The sequence below is a fragment of the Eumetopias jubatus genome, unplaced genomic scaffold (genome assembly GCF_037043125.1).
Source record: "Eumetopias jubatus isolate StellerSeaLion01/CBP00866 unplaced genomic scaffold, mEumJub1_p1.0 scaffold_9, whole genome shotgun sequence".
Classification (NCBI taxonomy): domain Eukaryota; kingdom Metazoa; phylum Chordata; class Mammalia; order Carnivora; family Otariidae; genus Eumetopias; species Eumetopias jubatus.
Window position 1 is genome coordinate 50,526,676 of NW_028274815.1, and position 23,179 is coordinate 50,549,854.

Sequence of the window (23,179 nt, forward strand, 5' to 3'; positions counted from 1 at the left end):
GAGAGCACCTGGCGCTAAAGGACCGGCAGCCACCACCCAGGGGGAGTCTGTGGGGTGAGAAGAGGGAGACCTGGGATGGAACCTCTAGGAGCCCCCATCTCTGAGGCCTGGCCAGAGACAGGAGGCTACTAAGAAGCTCCGCCACAAGAAGGGTATTATGGGCTGAACTGTGTCCCCCTAAATTCAAATGTTGAAGTCCCAACCCCCAGGACCTCAGAATGCAACTGTATTCGGAGGTAGGGTCTTTAAAGAGGTCATTAAGGTAAAACAAGCTCATGAGGGCAGGTCTTCATCCAGTATGACTGGTCACCGTATAAGAAGTGGAAATTTGGACACAGACATCCATAGAGGGGAAACACCATGTGAACATGAAGACAGCCACCTTCAAGCCACGAAGAGAAGCTTCAGGAGAGATCAGCCCTGCTGGCACTTTGAGCTCGGACGTCTAGCCTCCGGAACTGTGAGAAAATAAATCCCTGTCGCTTAAGCTGCCCCGTCTGTGGTGTTTGTCCTGACGGCCCCAGCACTTTAATGCCAGGGGTAAGAGGAAGATGAGGAGAACGGGGTAGACAAGAGACGAGGATGCTTCCGGTAGGGGAGGTTGTCCACATACTGAACAGGTGCTGGGAGGTGAGGAAGATGGGACACACAGCATGTCCCCTGGAAGGACCTGGAGAGAATAGTCTCAGTGGAGTGTGGTCAGGCAAAAGCCAGATCTCCATGGGCTGGGAAGTTAGTAGGACTCTGACTGGCCGCCCGTGTACCTTAACTTGTAAAACAAAGAGTTTCCAAGACATTGGGTTGTGAGCTGGGCGTTGGGACATGACAATGGCTGCAGCACCATGTGGGGCTAAGGGAAGGCGTCAGAAGGAACACTCGGGCATGTGGACAGTAACGGGTGAGAGGGAGGAGCCTGAGGAGGCAGGAAAGAGAAGTGAGGTCCCCAGAGAGGAGAGGGGCAGGCCAGAAGGAGAGGAGGGTCTCGGGGTAACAGGACGGAGGTGGTGTGGGTTTGAGGGTGGGAGGTTGGGAGGGTGAGAGGCTAGCTTGCCTGGGGCCCCCAGATCCATTCTGCACCATTCTCTACCCGCTCTCTGTCCCGGGAGGCTGACTCGTATGGACTTGCCGTCTGGCTCCTGGGATTGGGAGTCTCCAGTGAAGGATTTGAGGAGAGTGACACTGGCCGATTCATTCCCCTGGCCTCCCCTGCCTCCTTGGGCCCCCTGCTACTGAAGGCCACAGCTCCTATCTGGGGCCATCTCCATCCATCTGTCCTCTCAGGTTCTGGTAACTGCTCCTGCCCCTGCCTCTTCAGGCCCCAGGGCTGTGGGCCACTGTTGTTAGCTTGGGGCACTACAACAGCTCTTCTTGGGGTCCCAAAATTTGTGAACTGCTCCTTTATCCAACCCTCCTCAGACTGCCCCATTTGAAGAAACTATCTCTTTCTTCCCGTCCCCCGGTTGATATGAAGGTGTTCTCTTCCAGAGCTTCTCATTTCCCTCTGGAGATGGAAATAAGGTCTTCTGTTGCGGGTAAGCAGGGAAAGCGGTTTGGGGAGAAGGGTGACTGTTTGAGACATCCCCTGTGGAGAACAGGAGTGGATTTATCAACCTAAACTGAGGCTGGGACCTTGGACTTCAAGGGGTGCCATCCAGCACGCTTGTCTGATGTCCTCACAGACTCAGCTGCAAGGGCAGATGAGGAAACAGGTTCGAGCAAGTTTGTGATTTTGCCGGGCAGGTGCAACCAAGGAGCAGTGGGACCAGGGGATGTGGGAGAGAGAACAGAGGGGCCTGTGGCCAGGAGCAGCCTGTGAGGAGGTCAAAGCGTGGATGTAGCAGGAAATTGAGCGAGTGAGCGGGAAGAACGTGTGGTCTGATAGGAAAAGACATCTGAATGTGCGATTTGGAAGAAGGCGTGATTCCGGGCTCTCGTTAAGCCCTGGGGGTGAGAGTGGTGAGGAGGGGAGTGGGGAATGGGGGCCTGGGACGCTGGGTGGGTTGTTCATGGAGACCCCCGGGTCTTGGGGAGACAGGAAGACCCTAAGCTGGTGGCCACAGCCTGACAAATGAGGGGGTATGACGGGGACAGGCGGCACACCCCGCCCACGTGCCCCGCCGCACGCCCACACACACCCACACAGTCACAGTCGCGCGCACACGCCCACAGCCCTCCCAGACACTCCCAGACACCCTCACATGCACTCACCCTCACACACACCCCAGACAGCAGATGGGGCGCTCGGGTAATTGGTTAAACCTGTTCCCGATGTCTGGCTCCGCATTGGCAGCGCCTGTCTGACAGGAAAGCTGGCTGGGCCTGCACCACTCAGCCTGCTGGCCTCCCTGCCCCTCCCCCTGCATGGCTGCCCGGGAGCAGGGGCTCCAGCAGAGGCCTGCCGGCCCCCACCTGGCTCCCTCCTGGGCGGAACCCAGTTCACTAGGCACGGGTTCCGTGAAGCCCCATGGGAAGCAGTCACAGCACCCCTGAGGAGGAGTTGGTGAAAACCAAGTGCAGAGATGCTAAGATCACAAGCCATGCAGCTACAGAGTTGTGGGGACTAATCTCAGGAAGTTCCATGGACGAGAGGAGCATGAAGATCATTCCCCGAAGCTAAGGCACATGGCTTGGGCCACGGGAGTTAAGAACAGCTGCCCCGTACCGTGTTCCCTCCACTTAAGCCACATGCAGCGTGGGGTTGTCTCTTGTCATCAGTACCGCAGCCGTCTGACTCTGCAGGGCCTGGGAGGCCAGCCCAGCTGGGGGGGCGGGGGGGGGGACATGACATCGCCAGGCTCATTTGGGGAACGCCTGGCCAAGCAGCCCTTGTCCACCCGTCCACCTGCAGGGCCCCGATCTCCAAGAGGAAGGAGCAGTCAAAGGAGGGACGGGAGCATCATTCCTCAGCTTCTTCTCCCCTTCCCGGCTGCATCTGTGTCTCTTCAAGAGAAACTTTGGTTTGTTCCCTGGAGAGGGCCCAAAAACTCCCAAATTAGCAAACCTGGCAAGCCGGCAGCTCAGAAAATAGTTCATCCTGATTCCATGTTTTTCAGGCTCACAGAAGCCTTTATTAATGAAGTCACAACACCAATATTTACCGTCTGCAGGGAGAGGCACAACACGGGGGGGGGGGGGTGGAGGGAGTGCAGTGGGGACTCCCGCCCCGCCCCACGCAGGCCTGGCCTAGGAAGACTGGCAGGTTTCCTTGGGTCCTTTCCAGCCCTTTATCTGGATGACAGGGGCTACTCTGTTGGGATCCTCCTGCGCCCCCTCCCCCACCAAGTGAGAGACTCTTGAGAGGAACAGCTCACCCGTTCCTCTGCCCCCACCAGTGCCAGAAGGACACCTCCCCTTCTCCACCTCAGCCCACTTGTGGGTACATGCTCCCCAGAGGTTATCCACCTGCTTGGCAGTGAGACAATGCGCTTTGAGGTTAGGACTTTCAAGATGTGGGGAATGTGTTTCCTGGTTGATGGGGTGGGGAGGGCCATTGGGATGGGAAAAAGCCCTTTGGTTTCTAGCATTGACCGGACCCAAGTGAGATGCTGACGGTCCCAGCAAAAGGACCTTCCGTGCTTGGATCCCTGCACGTGCCCCAGGCAAGTCTTCAACATTGACGTCAACGTGGATCAAGCCCCCAGCACATTCCAGGAGCCAAGAGAAACATGAGTAAAGGCACAGCACAGGCAAAACCCATGGCTCACAGGGGGTCAGGGATGACATGGGCGAGACTGAAGCAGAGGGCACCAGGAGTGAGGTAGCAGAGGCCAAGGCTGGGAAAGAAATGGGGGTAGGGTGGGGGGCTTAGGATGAGTGTGACACAGTCCTTGTGGGCTCAAGGAAGAGAACCCTAGCCACAGTATGGAGGGGCCTCATCTCTGACATCCACACATTATTACACATACCACTCCTTCCCTTCCCTCCCCTCCCCACCCCCCAGGAGCCATGTACACTGCTTCCCAAGGTAGAAGAAATCTTGGCCATTTGCCGAGGTGGGCAATCCTGGAGGAGAACAGGTGGGGAGATGAGTCAGCTGTGAACGTGTTGGGTTCGAGGTGCCGGGAGGCCTGGAGTGCAGCAGATGTGGGCGGCGGGCTTCGTGGGTCTGCAGCTTGGCAGAGGTTGCCTGCAGGGAGCCCAGGGCGCCAGGAGAAGTCCTGCACATGGATGTGAAGCCCCAGGTGGAGGGCACAGTGAAGAGGCAGGAGGCGCAAGGGCTGGCCCTGCAGTGGACAGGGGCGACGAGGCCAGGATAAGACGGGAAGACCTGGAGAGGCAGGTGACGGTGTCAGAGGCACCGGAATGAAGGAAGAGGGGGGTGTGGGAGTCAAGGAGGGAATGGCCGGAAGAGCGGGCTATAGGTGAAGCCAAACGGGCAGCAGCTGAGTTTGGCCCCCACGGGTGGCGGGAATTGGTGATTGGTGAGAGGGTTGGGGAGCACATGGGAGGTGAAGAAGTGGAGACAGGTCTGGACGTCGTAAGAGAAACGTTAGGAAGACAGGTCTTGCTTTTTAAGGATGAAGGAAACCTTGATGTGTGACAGCAGGAAAGGCAAGTGGATGAGCAGAAGGGCAGATGAACTAAAGAGCTCAGTCGAGCCCTGCCTTGTTATTCTTTCCCGGCTAGAGGCCTTGCGTCCTTGGGGACCGGTTGTAGGCTCCAGCCTTACACCCCAACTCAGAAGTTTTCATCTGCACGGGGCGGGGGGGTTCTCCGGGGATGGATGAGCATCCCGGTGGGGCCAGGACCTGGGGCTGGGATGGTCAACTTCTGTGAATGGTGCTCTGCCCCCAGCTCCCAATACTCCCTTTTTCTTCTAGTTTCTCCTCAATTCTCCTCAGAGTGAGGGCCAAGAGGAGCCACCAGAGTCTCTCAGCATGCAGAAGTGGGCATGTTCGGTCTCTCCCCTGACCCACATGGGCGTTTCCCACCGCTCAATAAGCTTGGAAAGACCAGAGCATAGATAGCCTCCCTTAAGACACAGGGTGGTCCTTCCCCATGTCTAGCCTGTTTCCCTTGCTCTAGAGCTGGAGCTAGAGACCAGGGTGGACCACCAACAGAGTTGAGTCTCCCAGGCCCCACCCCAGGCTCCCAGGCGCTGTACAAGCTTGCTCTGCCAGTCCCCTCTGGTCCCCAGAGCCGGAATACCCCACCCCCACCCCGGGGCTCACAGGCTCCAGGGGTGGAGCTGGATGCCCATGTCATTAAGAGAGAGACTTTTATTATTCCCATAGGGAAGGGAGATACAGGGGGATCACTAAGAACTACAGCGGGTGCCTGGAAAATAAATTAAAACAGAAACGCAGGAGATAAGAGAAGTGGAGAGTGGCTGTGGCGGGCGGCCTGCCCACGCAGGCGGGCTCTCTGAGGAAAAGGTGGAGGAGTCCCAGGCCTCAGCCAGCCCATTTCTTGTCCCTCTGTCAGTGGTGGCCCCAGGCTCCGAGCCCTGTGGGGCCGTGACTCGAGGCCTCCCCAAAGCCTGGCGGGGGAGCGGCCAGAGTCCAGCAGGGCCCACCCGGGGTCCTGGCCAGCAGCGAGCAGATGCTCTGCCCTCGTGGATCCGTGGCTGCCCACCCTAGTCATTGGAGGTGACATCGATGTCCTCCCCATTGGCCTGCTTCGTGGCAATGCGCCACCGATTGATGTGGTGGGAGCCCTTCTTCTTCTGCTCGGACTCAGGCCCCTCTTCTTCCAGCTTCTGCCGCTTGTACTTTGTCCTCCGGTTCTGGAACCACACCTTCACCTGGGCCGGGGAGGGAGGGGCAGAAGTAAGAAACACCCAGGAGGCCCCCAGAGCAGCTACTGGGGTCTCAGCACCCAGGCTGAGCTGGGAGCCAGATGGGGAAACCAAGGCCAAGGGCCTCTCCTCTGGCCACGCGACACCTGCTGGGTCTGAAAGACTACTCTTCCAGATGTCAGTGAGGTGGGGCAGGGAGAGGGCAGAGTGAGGGCCAAGAGGGGCCATCTTCCAGTCCCTCTCAGAGAGGAAAGGGAGCCATCACGGAGCTGCCGAGCATCCTGTAGCCACAGCACAGTAGAGGGGAGGCATACAGGCTCAGGAGCCCAGCAGACCCAGGTCCCTACCGCCTTCTAGAGAAGAGATAATAAGCTCTCCTTCACGAGGTGAGGTAAACAGTAAGTAGGCGAACGTATGAAAAGCCATCGCATGAGTCCTGATGAGCACCCTGTGGGCCTGATGTGCCGCCCACCCCCGGCCACCCTATGCTCTTTGCAGCCCAAAGAGGCAGAGCGGGCATGGCTACCTAACCCTCCACACCAAGAGCACTGCCCAGGACAGCCAGAGCACTCCTAGGGTCACAGACCCGTACCACTCAAGGTTCCAACTCACACACCATCCAGGTCAGTCAGTTTTTCTCCAGGGGACCCTGTGAGCAGGTGGAATTCCCCCCATCCCACATCAGAGGTTGAGCTGGGCAGGTGGGAAGGCTGGTCCCTCAGGGGGCAGCTACTCAGGGTAGTCTGAAACCCACCAGTGAGGCCTCCTCCTTCTCAGACAGAGGGGTGTCTGCAGCCCCACCTGGAGCAGTGCTCTAAACTTCCTGCCCCCAAAGTGCTGGCCTCTACAGCCCATCCAGATATGGGAACAGGTTCCATAGGAGAAATCGCAGTGAGCTCCTCTTTAAACAGAGAGGGCTCCCTGCTTCTGTGTCAGGCAGTGAGAGTCCTGACAAGGGGAGGGTTCAAAAGCAGACAACTGTCTTCTGTGATGGGTGGTGGGGGCTTGGAGGGACAGGTCAACAATGCTAAGCTCACCTCCTCCAGGAAGCCTCCCCAGATTTAGCCGTATCTCTCATCACCCCTCACTTCTCCCGCCTCCCCCAGCATTTGCTCCGTGTCCAGGATACAGCCTTTAAAATGTCCTCTTATGCATGATCAAGGAGGGCTATCCCTGCTCCCTAACTAGACTTAGTGTTCGAGGACTGTGGAGGAAGCCTCACTCATCTGTCAGCTCCTCCTGACCTTGCGGTTCTTTACTTGGCCTTGCAAAGCCAGGCCATCGCCCCACCCCATCCTCAGAGTTGGTAAAAGTGGGCCTGGGTGCTGATCCTTTGCTAAGTTCCTTCCCTGCTCTGCTTAAGTCCTTCATCTGTAGGAGAGATGTTTTCTGGGGGCCTTGCAGCTCCGGGGCACCTCCTGGGCTTTTGCTCCAGAGGGTCCCTGGGGCAGGTGACACAGAGATGGCAGGGTTACGAGACGTGGATGGTTTCCTGAAATCGACAGCTCATTTGCAAAGCCAGTAGGTGCTGTCGGCTGCTGCTGGGTGACCCCTGGTGTCCTTGCCAGTGGTGAGTGGGAAGTTGTGTGTGTGGAATGACGGTGAGCACCTTGGTTTTGGCAGCATCAGTGACTGCTGAGGGAAGATCCTTGAACCCTGGGTGGGGCCAGGGGCAGTCCTCGGAAGACAACCCTTAGTGCAGCTGCTAGTCCCTGAGAATGGCGGAAAGGCACAGGCCGTAGCCATAGAGCTAGGCAGTGGCGGCCAAAAGCAGGCCCAGCATCAGGGCCCAGGGAGCACTTTCCTGCCCAGGGCGCTCTACCTTTGCCTTCCCAGACACCACCCCCTGTCCGCTTCATGGAGCCCACCCAATCCAAGGCTTCCCCTAATAGCACCTCCTCCCCAGGGTCTGCCCTGCCCTTAATTTTAGAGCACTGGATGGTGGGGGCAGCCATCCAGAGACAGGAAGAAATGAGGCACCTGGCCTCAGTGGATGGTGTAAGAGGAGGATCTTCTTCCCTCTTCTCTAAGGCAGGGTGCAAACCCATCGCCTGCATGTCTCACCTCAGACAGACAAAGGAAAACGGTAGATACTCTGGGTTCAAAACTTCTAGATCCCATAACCATCTTTCCTTGGGTACAGGGCAGGCTGGGCTCTGGGTGGTTCTCAGCACAACCACGTCTGGCCCCTGCCCAGCCCCGGCCCCTTATCCTAGAGCCCACTGACACTATGCCAGCCAGTCGGTGGGTGAGTGCCTATGCAAGGCATGTGTGTGACTCAGGCCTGGATACAGGGCTGGAGCAGCATTCTTCAGAGGCCAAGGGGCTGGCCTAAGTGCCCAGCCTAGTGATGGGGCAACCCCGGGAAGCTCTGGGCAACACCAGGACAGCTGGCCCCTTTCTGCACCTTCTCCCTCTCACACACACTCCAAGTCTCCTTTCAGGAAGGAGACTTATCTACAGTGGGATGGACCCAGCCTGCTACCCTGCCCCACAACACTGGCCCAAAGAAGGAAAGTTATCAGTGGTGGAGCTCCAGGCACAGGTTATGTTTTCAGGCAAGGGCCAGCTTTCCTGGCACACCCAAATGAAAGGTGATCCTGAATATTTTCTTCATGAAAACAACCGGGGTCAAGGAGGCAGCTTTCTAGAAACAGGGAGGTAAACTGTCTCCCTAAGCAGACTGGCTATCTTGTGAACAGCCTTAGGCTGAATGACCAGATGCTGTTTACAAAGACTGTAATAACAGGGGGATGCTTATGACTTAATGATATCAGTGAAAAGGGCAGGATACAGTTTGGGCACAGTGTGATCACAACCATGGGAAAACAAAATCTATGCATGGGGAAAAAAGACTAGAAGGAAATGTACTTAACGTGTGGGGTGACCTTTCTTTCTTCTTTCCACTTTTCTTTAATGCATCACTGATAACAATTAATAGTTATTTTTTATTTAGAAAAAAGAAAAAGAATTGGGCTCTGAGTGTAGTAAGAGGCAAGAGTGACACCTCCGGAACCCAGCAGGGCAATCTGGGGTCACCCCAGAGCCCTTTCCCTGGAGGACAGAGGCCCTAGAAAGGAACCAGGTCATGCAGTGGCTCCCAGCTCTGTGGGAGCTAGCTTTGCGAGGCTGTCTTTATTCTGCACCTGCCTCTCCACCATACCTGCACACTAGCCCCCGAAGGCACAGCTGGGATATTGGCTGAAGGAACCCCTCCCCCATCTGTGACTCCTCTGGGTTTGGAGAGAGGTTCCTTGTGGCCTCCCAAGTCCCCGCCTCACTGAATGTCTCAGTTTTTCAGAAAAGCCAGATCCTTCCAAGATTCTCCACTTTTGCCTGAGTTACCCCACCTGGAGTACTCTTACTTAGCCTTTAGAATCCTGCTCAGATGTACCTGGGCTGGACGTGCCCCACTGCCTGTCTGTGCTTCCTTAGTTTTCCCTGTCTCAGCAACAGTGACCCGAGCAGTGGGTTCATTTACTGCTCGAACCTCTGTCTCCTCATCAGGCCGTGGGAACCTGGAGAACCAAAGCAGTGTAGTAGTCTACGCTGGAGTCCCAGTGGGCATGTTCCACTCTGTTCAGCAAGTTGGGCACAGGTGAAGTACCTCGCACTGTGCTATTGGTAAGAGGTGCCTAGGCCAGAACTGGAGAGCCCAAGATAATCAACAATGGAGGGATTGAGGTCTAATCAGAAAAGGGGTTTGGGAAGTGCAATTGCTGGAGAGATTTTAGGCATAGTCCAGTGGACACTTCTCCAAAAGGGTCAATTCTTAATTCTCCATGTTGTGGATTGGATTAACCACTCCTAGGGAGAATCTGGGGCAGGGAGGGAGACTTATTGTTGGGAGGCACAAGGGTCAGCATGAATCAAACAGGATGAGGAAGGTGTTGTGGATGAATGAATGAATGCATGCATGCGTTAATGCATTAGAGGACTGACTGATGCATGTATACATTAATGAAGGTGTGCACGTATTAATGGGCAAATGAATGGACAAAGGAACTAACACACAAGCAAACTACAGCTCCAGCCAATTATTTCAGACTTTACTTTTGAATAACCTGCTATTTGAATGACCCAGATTTGGATCCCTTCATTTCCACTGGTCCCCAAGTTTAGCCCATCCCAAATGGAAGAGTCTATAGCTCCTGCCTGCATACTTTCAGGAGAATACTTGTCCTCAAGGAGTTCAAACACCCTATCAAGGTAATACCCCCCTCTGCTGGGGATCTATTTCTTATTACTTGATCATATGAGCTCCTCCCACTCTCAGGGTCAAGCCCAATGCCATGCTAGACCCACCAAACGGAGGCCACCTCTGACTCCCCATCAACTATAGCCCAACTCATCCTAAGCCTTGTCTCCTCCTCTACCAGGCCATCCTGGATGCTTGCCCTCACTCTCAGAGAGACATCACAGAGTCATCTGCCTCTTCAGGACTAGGCCCTAGGGACCCACTCCAGTCTCCCTACCTCCCCTGCCCTGTCCTGCTTCCCACTGGACTCTGGACCTTAAGTGATGCAGAAATTCTTGGAGAAGAGCCAAGGCTTGGAGAAGAGATGAGTCCATCTCAGAACCGACAGCGAGCTAGTAACAAAGGCCTCTTGACCTTTCCCTAAAATTCAAGTCATTTGGATATCTCCTTCTCATCTATCCCTTAAAAAACAGAGTTTTTCAGAGCAGGAATGGACCCCAAGAAGTCTCCTTATCAATTCCCCTGTGGGGGGGAACCCATAGGCAGGTAACAATACACTCCTTCCTTCTAAGACCTCCCCACCTGTTCTTGGGCCCCAAGATGGTGGCCAGACTTGACACCTCCTGCTCTGTCTTAATCCACCTACTTCAAACCCTCCCCTTCCTTCCCACCAACCTAGAATCCTATGCATCCCTCCAAGCCTTCTGGGCCTGAAGTCTTCTGGGAAACTTCCACCCATGCAGGTCTCCCCTCACTTCCCTCAGCCCACAGCTGTGACTTCAAGGAGACTCCAGTCACTCATTGTGCATATTCTACAAGTGTGCACACTTTACATTTTGCCCCCATCACTAAAGGAGGAATCTCCAAGGCTAAGGACTCCATTTCCACACCCCTTTCCCTCACGGCTCAACTGAACTCAAAGCCAGAGAAGGTGAAGAAACACCTGCTAAACTGTTCAGAGCAGAACGGGCAGCTGGAAACACTGACCAATTGATCAGCCTGGAGCAACCAAATGCTTTCTCTCATTCCCCATAACACTAATGTGCCACCCCCACGCATGCACAGAAGCACCCGAGCTGCATTCTACGCCATGTGTATATATGATATCACCTGACCTTTGGGCATCAATCACACTGTCTGTACGTGCCCCACATTGTAGTACATACATGTTACACACACCCATTACACACACACACACACACACACACACACACACACATTCACACTTCCACTCACAGCTCTGATCTGACCCAAATCCGGGTCTGCCCCACCAGGACTGAAGCTTAGATGGGCATCATCCAGTCATCCGGGTCAGACTCTGAGGCTGCACCATAGCAGTGAGGAGAAAGTAATCAGAGCCAGAAAGGAGAACTAACCCTTTCCCGGGACCACTCCCTCCACTTCCTGGATTGACCTGTGGCCATCCCAGCATAAATACCCAACTCTCAACCAAACATACTAACCTGCCCCAACAAAGAAGTTTGGGTGGCCCACCTCCCAACACTCCATACTAAAGCTTTGAGCATACAGAGACCCCTGGGCCCTGGATGAAGACCCACACACTGATTTCCTTAACCCTACCAGGAGTTTTATCCATGAACTGGTGGATAAAACTAGATCATCTAAAATAAAGTGCAAGGGAAAAATAGAAAACAGAGGGACAGGGAGGGGTCAGTGACTACAGAAAGCAAGGGAAATGACTGATAAAGTTAACACATGGATATGTGTACAATCAAAAGAAATTTGCCTATTCATTCAATACGTGTTTACGGGGTATCGACTCCTTGCTCGTCACTGAGCTGGACCTTAGGGTATAGAGGGAAACAGGAAGGCTTGACCTCTGGCTCCCAAGCTGGCCTGTTGTTCATCAGAATCACCCAGAGAGCTGTTTTAAAAACACTTCCTGGAACCTATCCTGGAACTCCTAAGAGAATCTCCCGAATGGGGCCTGGGAATCTGTATTTTAAGATTTTCTTGAGAGATCCATCTAGCCAGTCTACAGAGTGACATGTGGACACGGTGGATAATTTCACAGCAGCAAAGTCCTATGTGTATTATGATATACGGGAGATGTACTATGAGCTCTGAGAACTTGGAGGAAGCATCATATAGAAACACAGAGAAGCAGAATATAGATGAGCCAGAAACTCGGAGCTGGGAAGAACCACAGAGTTCATTTCATCAAATCTTACAGATACAGCAATGGAGGCCCAGAAAGAAGACAAAGGCAGAGCTGATGACATGATAGGCAAGCACTTGCAGGCATACGAATATGCTATCTGTCGGTAGCTACCTAGATCTAGAGAGATGGAGACTTGAGATGGATGGTAGATACACAGAAGACGAAACAGAATAGAGAATAAGGAAATAATCAGCAGTTGGGTAACTGAGAGCTATTGTTAGGAAGAAGAAGACCGTAATTAATAGAAAATAGGAAATATAAGTCAACCAGCTTTGGAGAGGCAGTTGAATGAGATCAGACAGAAGTACGTGGCTAGATACAAAACAGCTATCTGTGCAGGACGGACTGGAGAGCTCTGTGAGACAAATGTAGATACTGACAGAAATAGATGGTAGGGGACTGATGGTAGAGACAGACGCCTGACAAATAGCCAATAGTTGGAAATGACAGGTAGGCTTGCCCAGTAAGTACTGACAGATGGATAATTAATGGTAAGTTACACGAGGGACAGAAAGACAGCTGTGATGGAGGAGACCAGCTATGGCAGAAGAAACACTAGGCCAAGTCAGGACTCCCAGGTGAGGGGCTTACTGTAACACTAACTTGATATACATACTACTTTAAACAGAGGGAAGGGAAGGACTGGGGATGAGAATTAATATTATTTCAGTTCCTATTAGGTGCCTTTAGTCCTTAAACAATCTATTTTCCAGATGAGAAAATCAGAGCTCAGAGAGGTTGGGTAACTCACACAAGGTCACACAGTCAATCAGCAAGGAGGCAGATAATGAAATCCAATCTGCTCGCCTAGGGAGCTCTGCCCAGTCCATCTCTCCATCTCAGAGTCCTCACCTGAAAAGACGAGCCTCTACAGGATGGTTTCTCAGGCTCAAACCTCCCATAGTTCTATTGTGTTTTTTTTTTCTTGTTCCATATGCTAAAACCAGCTCATCTATAGATAGAACAAGATTAGACATGAGTTTTGATAGTTGAGCTGGATATACTATATTATTCTATTTGGTTTTGTTTTAAATATGTTTGAAACATAATAAAAATGAAGGAAACAATCATTACATTTACTAACTGGCATTGTTGGGAGCAAATAGGCAGCTAGATTCAGTTTGAAAGAAAGTTAATTAAAAATGCTCTCGCTGAGCTAAAAAATTGAAAGTTTAAAAAACAATGACATTATTTCAACAAGTGTTAAATCTGTGGGTGGGAGGATTATAAACCATTTTGTTTTCTTACACTTCTGCAATTAAAATTTAATACCTAATACTTTTTAAATGATATTAACTATAAACACGATTCTTAAATTGACACCTTGTTTTAGACAACAATTTTAAAACACTGTTTGCCAGGAGGGAACGAGGGTATTATTTTATTAACTTGTTTTTTTAGTATGTATTTCTTTAAAACATTTTAAAAATTAACTCTGTTGTTTTGTACGCTTTATCTCTGCAGTTAAAACAGCCCAAAAAGCATGGGTCCTACAGTGGAGAGGAGAGCAATATGTGATTAAATGGGGCATTGGACAGATAAGACGTCTTGACAATAGAAACCAAAAGAGGATGCGAGGACCAGCGAGTGATGTCTGCTGGGGGAGCTGGGGAGGCACTTAGGGTCTGGACTCCCCCACTGGGCCCCCTTCCTAGCTTCACTAATCCCCAGAGACCCCAGGCTGCCCCCTTCCCCCCAGACGCTTCCTCACGGGACTAGGATGGCAGGTAGTAGGGGCCAGAGCAGCAAGAAAGGGGAGAGGGTGATAAAAAGCCGGCGGGGTGGGAGCCGCTGGGCAGCGAGCAGAACCCCCTCATTTGCACATCTGGGAGCTGTGAGGGACTTGAGGGAAGAAGGTCTCCCGAGGCCCATCCAGACACGGAAATCGGCCTCCAGGGCAGCAACCGGCCCCTACAGCGCGTGGCGGCTACTCCCAGGGACCAGGAGCTTAGGTGGTGTTTCCAGGCAGCAATTATTTATGGCAGTCTTTACAATAAACCCAAATCTGCCTCCCTATAACTCCAATCTAGTTCTTTAAAATTTTCTTTTCTTAATTATCAATTACAAAAATACTACTCGGTTACTGTAATTTCACCCAGGTCAAAACCTCTCCAACGCCATTAGAGTTCGTTCCCTCCCCAACTCAACAGCCCTTCAAGCGTGTGAACACAGTCCCTGAGTCCCTGCATCTACTTTCCCACCATTCCCAGGTGCCTCACATGTCTGCGTGCCCCAAACACCAGTTTCCAGAGCCCCACCAGTCTGCCTGCGCAGAGATCAGCGCCACCCACGGACCCCAAGCAGGGCTGGCCCCTGTCTGGCTAATTCCTCTGCTTCTGATGTTCATAGCCTGACGGCACGCGGGCTTTCTCCCCACACCACATCCGCTGGTGGGCAGCCGAGGCCCCCGCCAACTCTGCCCATGAACAGCCGCAAAGCCGGGGCGGGGAAAGGCCCGGGCCTCCCGCAGAGCCGTGGGCACCCCCGAGGAGTGGCGGGAGAAGAGCGGCCGCCACCACAGGGCTGAGACGGCTCCAGTGGACACCGGGACAGCTCGGGAGTGACTGCGGCGTGGGCCTCCACGCCCTGCCTCCTCCTGAGAACCTGGCACCTCCCATGGGCTTTGAGAGCACGCTGGGTTGGGGTTTGCTTCCAACCTCCTGGTGGGTCCTTAGAGCTTGACAGAAGTCCTGCGGCCTCCATGAGGCCAAACGCAGAGGGTGGGAAGGGGCTCTCCAGATGGGCTTTGCGGGAGGGCCGCGGCGGGGGGGGGGGGGGGCGGGGAGGGTGGCTTGTGGAACCGGGTGGGACAGGGCTCCGGGGAAGGCGGGGGCGTGAGACTGGGCCCCTCTGCACCTGCCCGCCCCCACCTCCACCTGGGCTCGCGGGCCGAGCGCGCGCCGGCCGGGTGATTATTACCTGCGTCTCCGAGAGGCTGAGGCTGCCGGCCAGCTGCTTCCGCTCGGCGCCCACCACGTAGTGGTTCTTCTCGAAGGCGCGCTCCAGCCGCAGGAGCTGCGAGGGCGAGAAGGCCGTGCGGATCCGCTTGGGCTTGCGCGCGAAGGGGCCGTGCAGCAGCAGCCCGTCCTGGGGCACGTCGCTCGCTGCGGCCGCGCCGCCGACGGCAACACATCAGGTACAGACAGAGAGAAGGGGCGCCGTGAGCCGCAGCCCGGCCGCCGGGCCGCCCGCGGGAGCCGGCCAAGCTCGGCCCTCTGGCCCCGCTCGCAAACGCCCTCGGCGCTCCGTTACCCTCTCCAATCCTGGACTCCCACCCCCACTTCTCCCCTTTCCCTTGTGCCGCTCCTTCCTTAAGTCCACTCCTCTCGCCTCCCCCAATACTTCCCTAGGGTTCCAGAGCTACCCCGTCGGTCGCCGGAGGCCTGGAGGAGCCGAGCAGCGGATCACTCTTTGGGCCAGGAGGAGGGCCCCGGCCTAGCGAGGCGCCAGCCGGCCCAAATCCACACCGCCTGGAGCAGCGGACGGGGCCGGGAGATGTGAGAAGTCCCCTAGCTCTCTTTGTCCCCTGACCCTGTCTTATCTCCCTCAACAAGAGTAGGGACAGAGCTGAGTGTCAGGAAGGTGATAAGGGGAACAGTGAGGCTGCTAAGCACCCTCATGCCAAACATTTTCAGGAACTAGAAGGGACCCAAGGCACTCTCTTTTCACACCTGTTAAAACCACCCATGCAGCTAAAAATGCTCAGGCTGCTAGCCCTTTGAAAATTCCTGCCAACAGGCCCAGGCTCTACCTTGCAAGTGGTAAAAATAGGCTAGCCACTAAGTCAGTGTCCAGGCAACACCTGAAGGTCCAAGGTCAGGCTTCTTCCTCCCCCTTCCCGGGGCCTCTCCCCCAGGCCTTCAGGTAAAGCCCACTCCCCCCAGGAGACTCCTACTGCTCTCTGGTGGGAAAAGGCCTTGCTTCATCCCTGAATAGTCCCGTGCTGAAGAAACACGTGTATAAATATCTAGATGTCATCTTTCTCTCTAATATATATAGATATAGATATATTGGTTTCTGCATGGGCGTGTGTAAATATATGCTCCAGCCTCCCTACTGTCTTTTTCTCCCATCTACCATACAGGATTTTCAAAGAGTGTGATTGTCCCTTGGCAAATGTTGGCCATCATGGGAACTCAGCTCCTACATGCAGGAGGAGGGGTTGACACTGGGTTGGACAAGGCCAGGGTGGTGAGGTCAGGAACTACAAAAGCCAAAATAAACTTCCACCCACAGCCCCATGCTCAATACCCCCTCCCCCCCAGTAGGCCTTCACACAATCTCTGGCTTGGTTACACATGCTCTCAGATGTGAAACAGGCCCTGACATCACCCGTGGATTCTCATGCAGTGGCACATATCAGTACCCCTGACCCACTGACAAGGAAGAGCCCTAGAAGGAATGTTTTCACACAGTTAGCTGTTGAGATTGACTGATCCACTTAATTTCTTCAGAAATGGCCCACTGGTTCTACCCAATTTGACCTGTTGTTTTGTTTAAGGCAATTGTTTGGATCTCAAGTGACATCTTCCATCTCTGGAAATAACCTCTGTAAGTGAAGTAAGGGCGCATAATTGAGATGCTATTGCTAAAACTCTCCAGGTAACTGTTCATGTCCCTCTGCTGGTGGAAACTGACTGGCATTTCTTTTGCCAAGTCCTTGGGCTTTGGAGGTTTACACAGGTGAACTGTATTGCTGGGGTCTTCTCTGGAACAAGGTTACCAGAGGGGAGGTAAAGTCCCCTGACAATCACTTTCCCGTTTCAAAGGTGGCTGGATCTGTGCAGCTACAAAAGGGAGTGACATCACATCCTGGGGAGATGGAGGGGGACACTCTGCCCAGTGCCCTTCAAGGTGGAGGCAGGCCCAGGGCTGTTAGGCCTGACTGGAGGAAGTTTAACTGCTGGTGATGGAGGTAATAGATGATCAGGGGAGGTGGTCTGGCAGAGAAGGGAAAGAAGGAATGAAAAGAGGAGCCTGATCCAAGTAGGAATGAGAAAGTCTCAGGTGGGTACCAGTGTGATAGGCCACAGAAAGGTGGGAGAGGTAGGTGGGAAGCAGACACTTCTTGCTGATGTTAAACTGCTTCAAAAAATGGCATTACTCTGAGCCTGGGTGAAGTCCCAACAGTGGTTTTTCCTCTGGACAGGTGAGCTGGACAGGGAGAAGGCCTCGCTTATCCCAGAGTTCACAGGGTTGGCCTCAGCAGCTCAACTGGCCCAGGCTGGTCAAAAGTGAGGTGGCAGCCTGGAGAGACCCTGTAGATGGGAGTGAATGGGGTGCAGGGGTGTCAAGGATAGTCTGTGGCTGAGAAAGCAGGACTGCAGTCTGCCTTGGTGTGTATGACTTGATGGCTCTTTTGTAATTCCGAGAGTATGTGTTGGTCCCTTGCGTGGTGTTCTCTGTGTTTGTCTTTATAAACCTAAACTGGAGGATGGAAGCAACAAGCTTACTCTGTCCTTCTGACATACACACATCCCTTTGCCTCAAGTCTGGCTATTTTAGAAAAAGCTAGGTTGCTTGGTTTACTGTCATGTCCTGTTGGGGCAGATAGAATGTATCCTTCAGTCTATGTCTACATGTAGGGGCAGAAATATAGGGGTCCTTCTGACCCAACCATGAAGAAGCGAGGGGCAGGAAAATGACTCAAGATACTGAAAAGTGATCACAGATAGAATTTCAAAAGAAGCAAGGCTTTTTTTTCCTGTAAGAAAGAGGGGGTTTAGTGCAAAACTAACTATCCGGACAAACTGATCGATAGCTCTACCTTTCTGTAAGGACAGGGTGATGCTTTGGGGGCCGATATTCCTGCGCCCCTCTCATTATGGGTAGGGGGCCTCAGCATCCCTACCACAGCTTCAGGTTCCCTTAACTGGACCACAAGAGGGGAACAAGCTTGGGGCTGGGGCCAGTGTGGCCTGTTTCTATGCAGTAGTTCTCGCCTGGGGCAGTGGGCTGTCCGTTTCAGACAAGGAGAGGTGGGAAAGTGGAAGGAGGCTGACTTAGCCTTCCCGGGAGCCGGGAGGAACTGAACCCCACCCCGTTTTCCTCCAGCCTCGCGATGCAGGCCCTTTCAAGGCAAAGACTGGCAGTACAGACTCCCAGGACTGAGGTGGCCGGAGGTGGGAGCTAGCGATCCCGAGTGCGGGCGCTCTCCCCTGCACTCCCTTCTGGAGAGGCCACGGCCGGCCGGCTGGGCGGAGGAGCCTGGGGCGACGAGTGGGCGAGGCTGGCCGAGCTGCGGAGGTAACCTCATTCCCCCTCCTCCTGCTGGAACAAAGGCGCCCTTTGAAGCACCGGCCCATTACCAGCGCGGATCCCTGAGGGTTGGGGCTTCGCGGGCCCCCTCCAGACGCCGTTCCCGGTCTGGAAAGTTCCTGAGTCCGGGAAATGGCACCGAAGTGCGGCTAACTCCCGGTCTCCGCCGGCTCCTCCCCTTCAGGCCTCGAAGGCCACCGGCTTCAGGACGCCGCCGCCTGATCCAGACCCTCCCGCGTGGGCTCTTCCTCTTCCACCGCCTAGCTCAGCGGAGAAGCCGCTTCCCCACCCGCCGGCCCGCGCTGCCGGAGGGCGCTGCGCACGGAGCGCAGACATGTTCCTTTTCGTTCGTGTAGGGTTTCGTTTCTTGCATTAAAACGGGGCTGAAATGAGCATCGCAGAGACCCGGTTCTCTAGAAAACGCGGCGCCGGAGGGCCTGGGACGGCTCGGCCCGCAGCCCCGAGGCCCCGCTGCGACCGCCAGGCTCACAGCTGCCGGGGCGCGCACCGTCCCCCACCGGCGACGAAGACCGGACCCAAAGCCGAAACGTCTCAGGGTCGGAAAAGTGCTTCCGTGTCCAACGGATTTCCGAGTTCAAAAATGCGGCCACACATGGCTCCATCTCCGCGTCCAGACACGGCTCTTGAGAGAAAAATCCAACCGTTTTTGCAACTCGACAACGTGCCCGCCGGGACTGATGGCTCAGAGAACGGCGGCAATTTCTGAGAAGGTTTTTTCGGAGAATTCATCTGGCCTCGCTTGGCTGGGAATGCTCAGAGCCGGAGCTGGATCTGTCGCGAGGTGTCCCCGGCCCTCGGCGCCCGCGCCCGCGGGGACGAGGCCAGAGGCGGGAAAAGCAGCGAGGAGGGCGTGGGGCGCCGGGTCCGAAGCCGAGGGCGCCGCCGGGGCCGCCAGGGAGGCCATCCCCGGATAAGCAGAGACCGCAGGGCTTAGGACCGGCTCTGCCCTCTCCTCAGAGCCCCTGTCTCTGCACCAGCCTCTTAACCACGGGTCCCCCTACTGCCCGGGTCCGACGGTTCAGAAATAGCCGAGACTCTCAGGTCGGCTCATGGGTGCCAGGTTTTGAGACCCAGGCTGGGCCGGGCCCAAGGAGCACCGAGGCGGTTTACTCAGTTTTGAATAAAACTTCATTCATTTATAGCAGTAAACAATGGTTATAATTGACAGGTCTCATGCCCAAAGCAGCTGACACCATAGGCTCCCTCCCTCACCCCATGATTTGGGCAAATCTTTGAAATCGCAGGGGAGACAAGTCTGCCCACAAAAATTCTTATTCAAGCAATTACAGTCTTTTATATTGTGGGATCTGCTGGGTCAGTATCTACTGGTCAGATGGGACTAAGCAAATTGACAAACTGGACCAGGAAAGTGGCTTTCCGTGAAACAGCTCAGTAGCTATAGCCAAAGCTTCAAAAGATCATTTTTCTTCTGTTATCTAAATAATGGTACCAAGCATCTGGTTTACTTTGTGTAGACCGCGGTTTATTCTCAGATTAGGTTGGCAGCCGAAGCTCTAGCCATATCCTTTTCATTTGTTTCACTAAAAGCCGGGTTACCTTGCTCTGAGTTATGGAACCTCAAAAGGCTGAGGTCCAGTCCCGTCTACACTAACAAAATAAAACTGGAAACTAAAGCAATTACTGCATAAATTAAGGCCACTCTTAAAAAAAAAAAAGACAAGAAAAGAGAAACAAACTTTAACAAATTCAAGGAAGAAAACGAACTCCAGCAAATGCAACTCTCTTTCCTTCAGGAAAGTCAGATAATTGAAACATGTGTGTGCGTTTGTAAGGCCAGTGGGGGATCTTCATTAGCAAACCTATTGCCCAGTGAAGACGTGGGAGCTCGGTTAGCCTACGACCTTATAAGCCCTTTGCCCCCGCCCCCTGCCTGGGAGGACTGCCGTCGGTCCCGCAGCAGCCGGGTAGGCGCAAGGCGAAGGAAGCCGGTTGCTATTGCAACCCTTCCCGGCCCTGGGTCCGAGAGGCACTTGTGACTTGAAGAAGTCGGGTCGAGGTTGGTGAGAAACACCCCAAGACGGTGGAGCACTCCAAACTGAACATTAACTCTCCAGTTTGCCCTTCCTGCTGCCCCTTCTCTCCGCAGACCCGGGGCACGCGGGTGGACTTTGCCCTGCTCGGACGCGCCAGCGAGGGCGGATATCTGGGAATTGGTGGTGGATGTGCGAGCGAAGTAGGGTCTCAGGTCCAGTCCCGGCAGAGGGAGGGGGCGGCGGGCGCTGCGCTCCCTGGGCTGGGACTGGCTCAGCCCAGAGAGATTCTGGCAGGCCGCGGGGAGGATCCATGGAGGCGCCCGGGCTTGGCGTCCGAACCCGCACCGTTTCTGGGCAAGCCTGGCGGTCCCAACCTGGCTCTCTGCGAGCGAACCCAACGCCCCAGAAGCGCATATGGATCCGGCGCGGCTCTTCCCGGTTTGGGAGTCGGCCTCTGCGGACCCCACAGCCTTCTTTCAACAACTTCTGAACAGCCCCGCACTCCCCCGAGCCTCCCACGCGCCACGGCAGCGCCGGCGCTCGCCGGCCGCCTAAGCGGGCACAGCATGGGCACTCACCCTGGAAGCGGTGGCCGAAGAAGCGGTTCCGCAGGACCCAGGGGTAGAAGTGCAGAGGGTCCCGGTGCTGGGCGCCGAAGAAGGAGTGCGGGGGCTGCAGCGGGGAGGCACCCAGCTGGTGCGCCGGGTGCACGGTCAGCGCGGGGTGGTTCATGGCCTCGGGGAACACAAGCTCGGGCCCACCGTATAGCGAGCGACCGGCGCCCGCGGCGGCGGCGGCGGCGGCGGCGGCGGCGGGGAAGCCGCTCACGAAGGCCGCCTCGGCCGCGCCGGGGTGAGGGTAATTGAGCGCCGTGGGCCGGAGTGGCTCCTCCGAGGCGGCCGCCGCCAGGGGATGGGAGCCGGCGCCCCCGCCGCCAGAGCCCCCGCCGGTGCCGCCGTCCTTGGCTACCAAGGACTCGATGGTAAAGCCGCGCTTGGCTGTGGGCTGGAACATGGTCGCGGTCGCCAGAGCCGAGCGAGGCAGCCGGGCTCCGGGGAGCGCTCCGCGTCCTGGCGCCGCCGCCGTGCGGGGTGTGCACCCAGCCAGGCACATGCACACACACCAGCACCCCTCACCTCCCCCGCCCGCCCGCCCGCGCTCAGACCCTGCCGGCGAGCCAGGCGCGGAGAGGCGAGGGGCGTGAGAGCTAGAGAACGCTGAGTCGGGCCACGGCGCGCAGCTAGGCGCGCCGGCCTCTGGGGCCGAGCGGGCAGCTCCGGGCGCGGGCACTGGCGCGGGTTCCGTGCGATGCTGCGAGCTGCCTCTACGGCCTGGGGGCTGAGCCCGGCCCCCTCCCTCCCGAGTCCAGCCAGGACAGACCCCCGCCCCTGGTCCTCCCAGCACTGCCCAGCTCAGCCTCGGCCGCTGCGCTGCGAGGCGCGAGTTAGCCGGCACCTGCCCCGCGCTCGCCCATTGGCCGCCGCTCACCTGCCCCAAGGTGGGGGGCGGGGCGGGGCGGGGCGAGGGACGGCGGGTGGGGAAGGAGCCAGCAGTCGGAGGCAAAAAGCGGACTGGAGCCTTTGCCGGGCTATCTAGGCCTCCCCCCCACCCCCCACCCGCCCCTCGCCACAGGCTTCTCTTCGCGTCTCTGCCCTTTTAGCTGAGTCTGGCGACCTCCCCAACCGTCTCAGCCCACGCGGGAGCCGAAGAAGGCGTCCGAGGGGCCTGGGGCTTGGAAGAAACTCCAGCCCCACTTCCCGATGTGTAACTCAGTTGAACCCTCTCCAATTCATCCTGGGATGTCGTTTCAGTTCTCAGACAACTTGGATCCGAGTGGAGGGAGGGTGTTTTTTGCCTAGTAAATACGTTCTCCGATAACCAGGGCACTGCTCCCCTGGCCTCCCGGGCCCTCCCGCTCACCCACCGTCTGTCTCCTGGGCCGCGGCCTTGTTCGTGAGGTTTCGCGTTTTCTGAGTGTTGCGAGGGGCAGCTCCAGAAAGGGGACGCCCAGTTCTTTGCACAAGGGGCCAGGCCGGGGACAGCGCGAGAGGAGCCGCCGGAGTGGTCACTTTGCAGACCTCAAGCCGCAAATCCGGGTTCGGAAGCACCTCCTTGGCCCAGCCACGGCGGCCGCGCTCTCCTCGCACCGGGACGGCGGGCCTCAGCGCAGGGCGATTTGCTGCTTTCCTCGCCTTCTCTCGTCGTGGGGGTCAGGTGCAGGCGGGCCAGGCCGGGCCCGGGCCTCGGGCCCTAACTTGGAGCTGGCCGAGCAAGTCGACCCTTCCTCCAAGAATACACACACCAGCCATCCCGGGAACGCAGCGGCCGCCTGGCTTCCCCTGACCCTCACCTTCCACCTGCGACCGCGGAGCAGCGGACGACTCTGCTCCGTCAGGTTTCCATTTCTTGCAATAATTTCCTGGGGGTGAGAGGGTGAGGAGAACCAGTACTCCGCAAACTTTTTCACCCGGGCCTTCCAGGCCGCAGGAAACACCGCACCGAGGCCTAGGAGGGCGCTGGGCGGTGGTGGGGAGGCTGAGACACGGACCCTGCCAGCGCACTGCAAGGAGGGGACCGCAGCGCGCTCCGCTTCCTCGCCGCCGCCGGGGTCAGTTGGGGCGGCCCGGCCGCGGCCGGGTGCGCAGATCCGGGCCGGGCCTGCCGGCGCCCCGAGGCCAGGGGTTCCGCGTGCCGCGTGACTCTGCAGGGACTCCAGGCCGGGTCTTGGGAGTGGCCCGCCTGAGCGCCGGGAGCCCTGGTCCGGGAGAGCGCTTCGGGCGCCCTCGTCG

At 56.1% G+C, this 23,179-nt stretch overlaps 1 protein-coding gene across 2 annotated transcripts; it reads right to left on the reverse strand.

The window, feature by feature from the left end:
- Positions 1 to 5,575: 5,575 nt before the first annotated feature.
- Positions 5,576 to 21,503, reverse strand: EMX1 (empty spiracles homeobox 1). 2 transcript variants are annotated; one of them, XM_028116371.1, is made up of 3 exons: positions 20,969 to 21,503; positions 15,037 to 15,221; positions 5,576 to 5,743 (listed from the first exon to the last, which is right to left on the reverse strand). In XM_028116371.1, the coding sequence occupies exons 1-3, from the start codon at positions 21,501 to 21,503 to the stop codon at positions 5,576 to 5,578; spliced, it is 888 nt and encodes a 295-aa protein (XP_027972172.1). The 2 variants fall into 2 exon arrangements, with proteins under 2 accessions (XP_027972172.1, XP_027972173.1); XM_028116372.1 differs by having other exon boundaries at positions 15,037 to 15,217; positions 20,965 to 21,404.
- Between the last annotated feature and the right edge of the window lie 1,676 nt (positions 21,504 to 23,179).

What these genes read in the sequence shown, in the direction of transcription:
- EMX1 (XM_028116371.1), bottom strand. Translation starts at nt 21,503, where the DNA reads ATGTGCCTGGCTGGGTGCACACCCCGCACGGCGGCGGCGCCAGGACGC. An exon ending in CTTCGGCCACCGCTTCCAGG is followed by an intron (nt 15,222 to 20,968) that starts GTGAGTGCCCAT and finishes GCGCGGCCGCAG; the next exon opens with CGAGCGACGTGCCCCAGGAC. An exon ending in TCAGCCTCTCGGAGACGCAG is followed by an intron (nt 5,744 to 15,036) that starts GTAATAATCACC and finishes TCCCCGGCCCAG; the next exon opens with GTGAAGGTGTGGTTCCAGAA.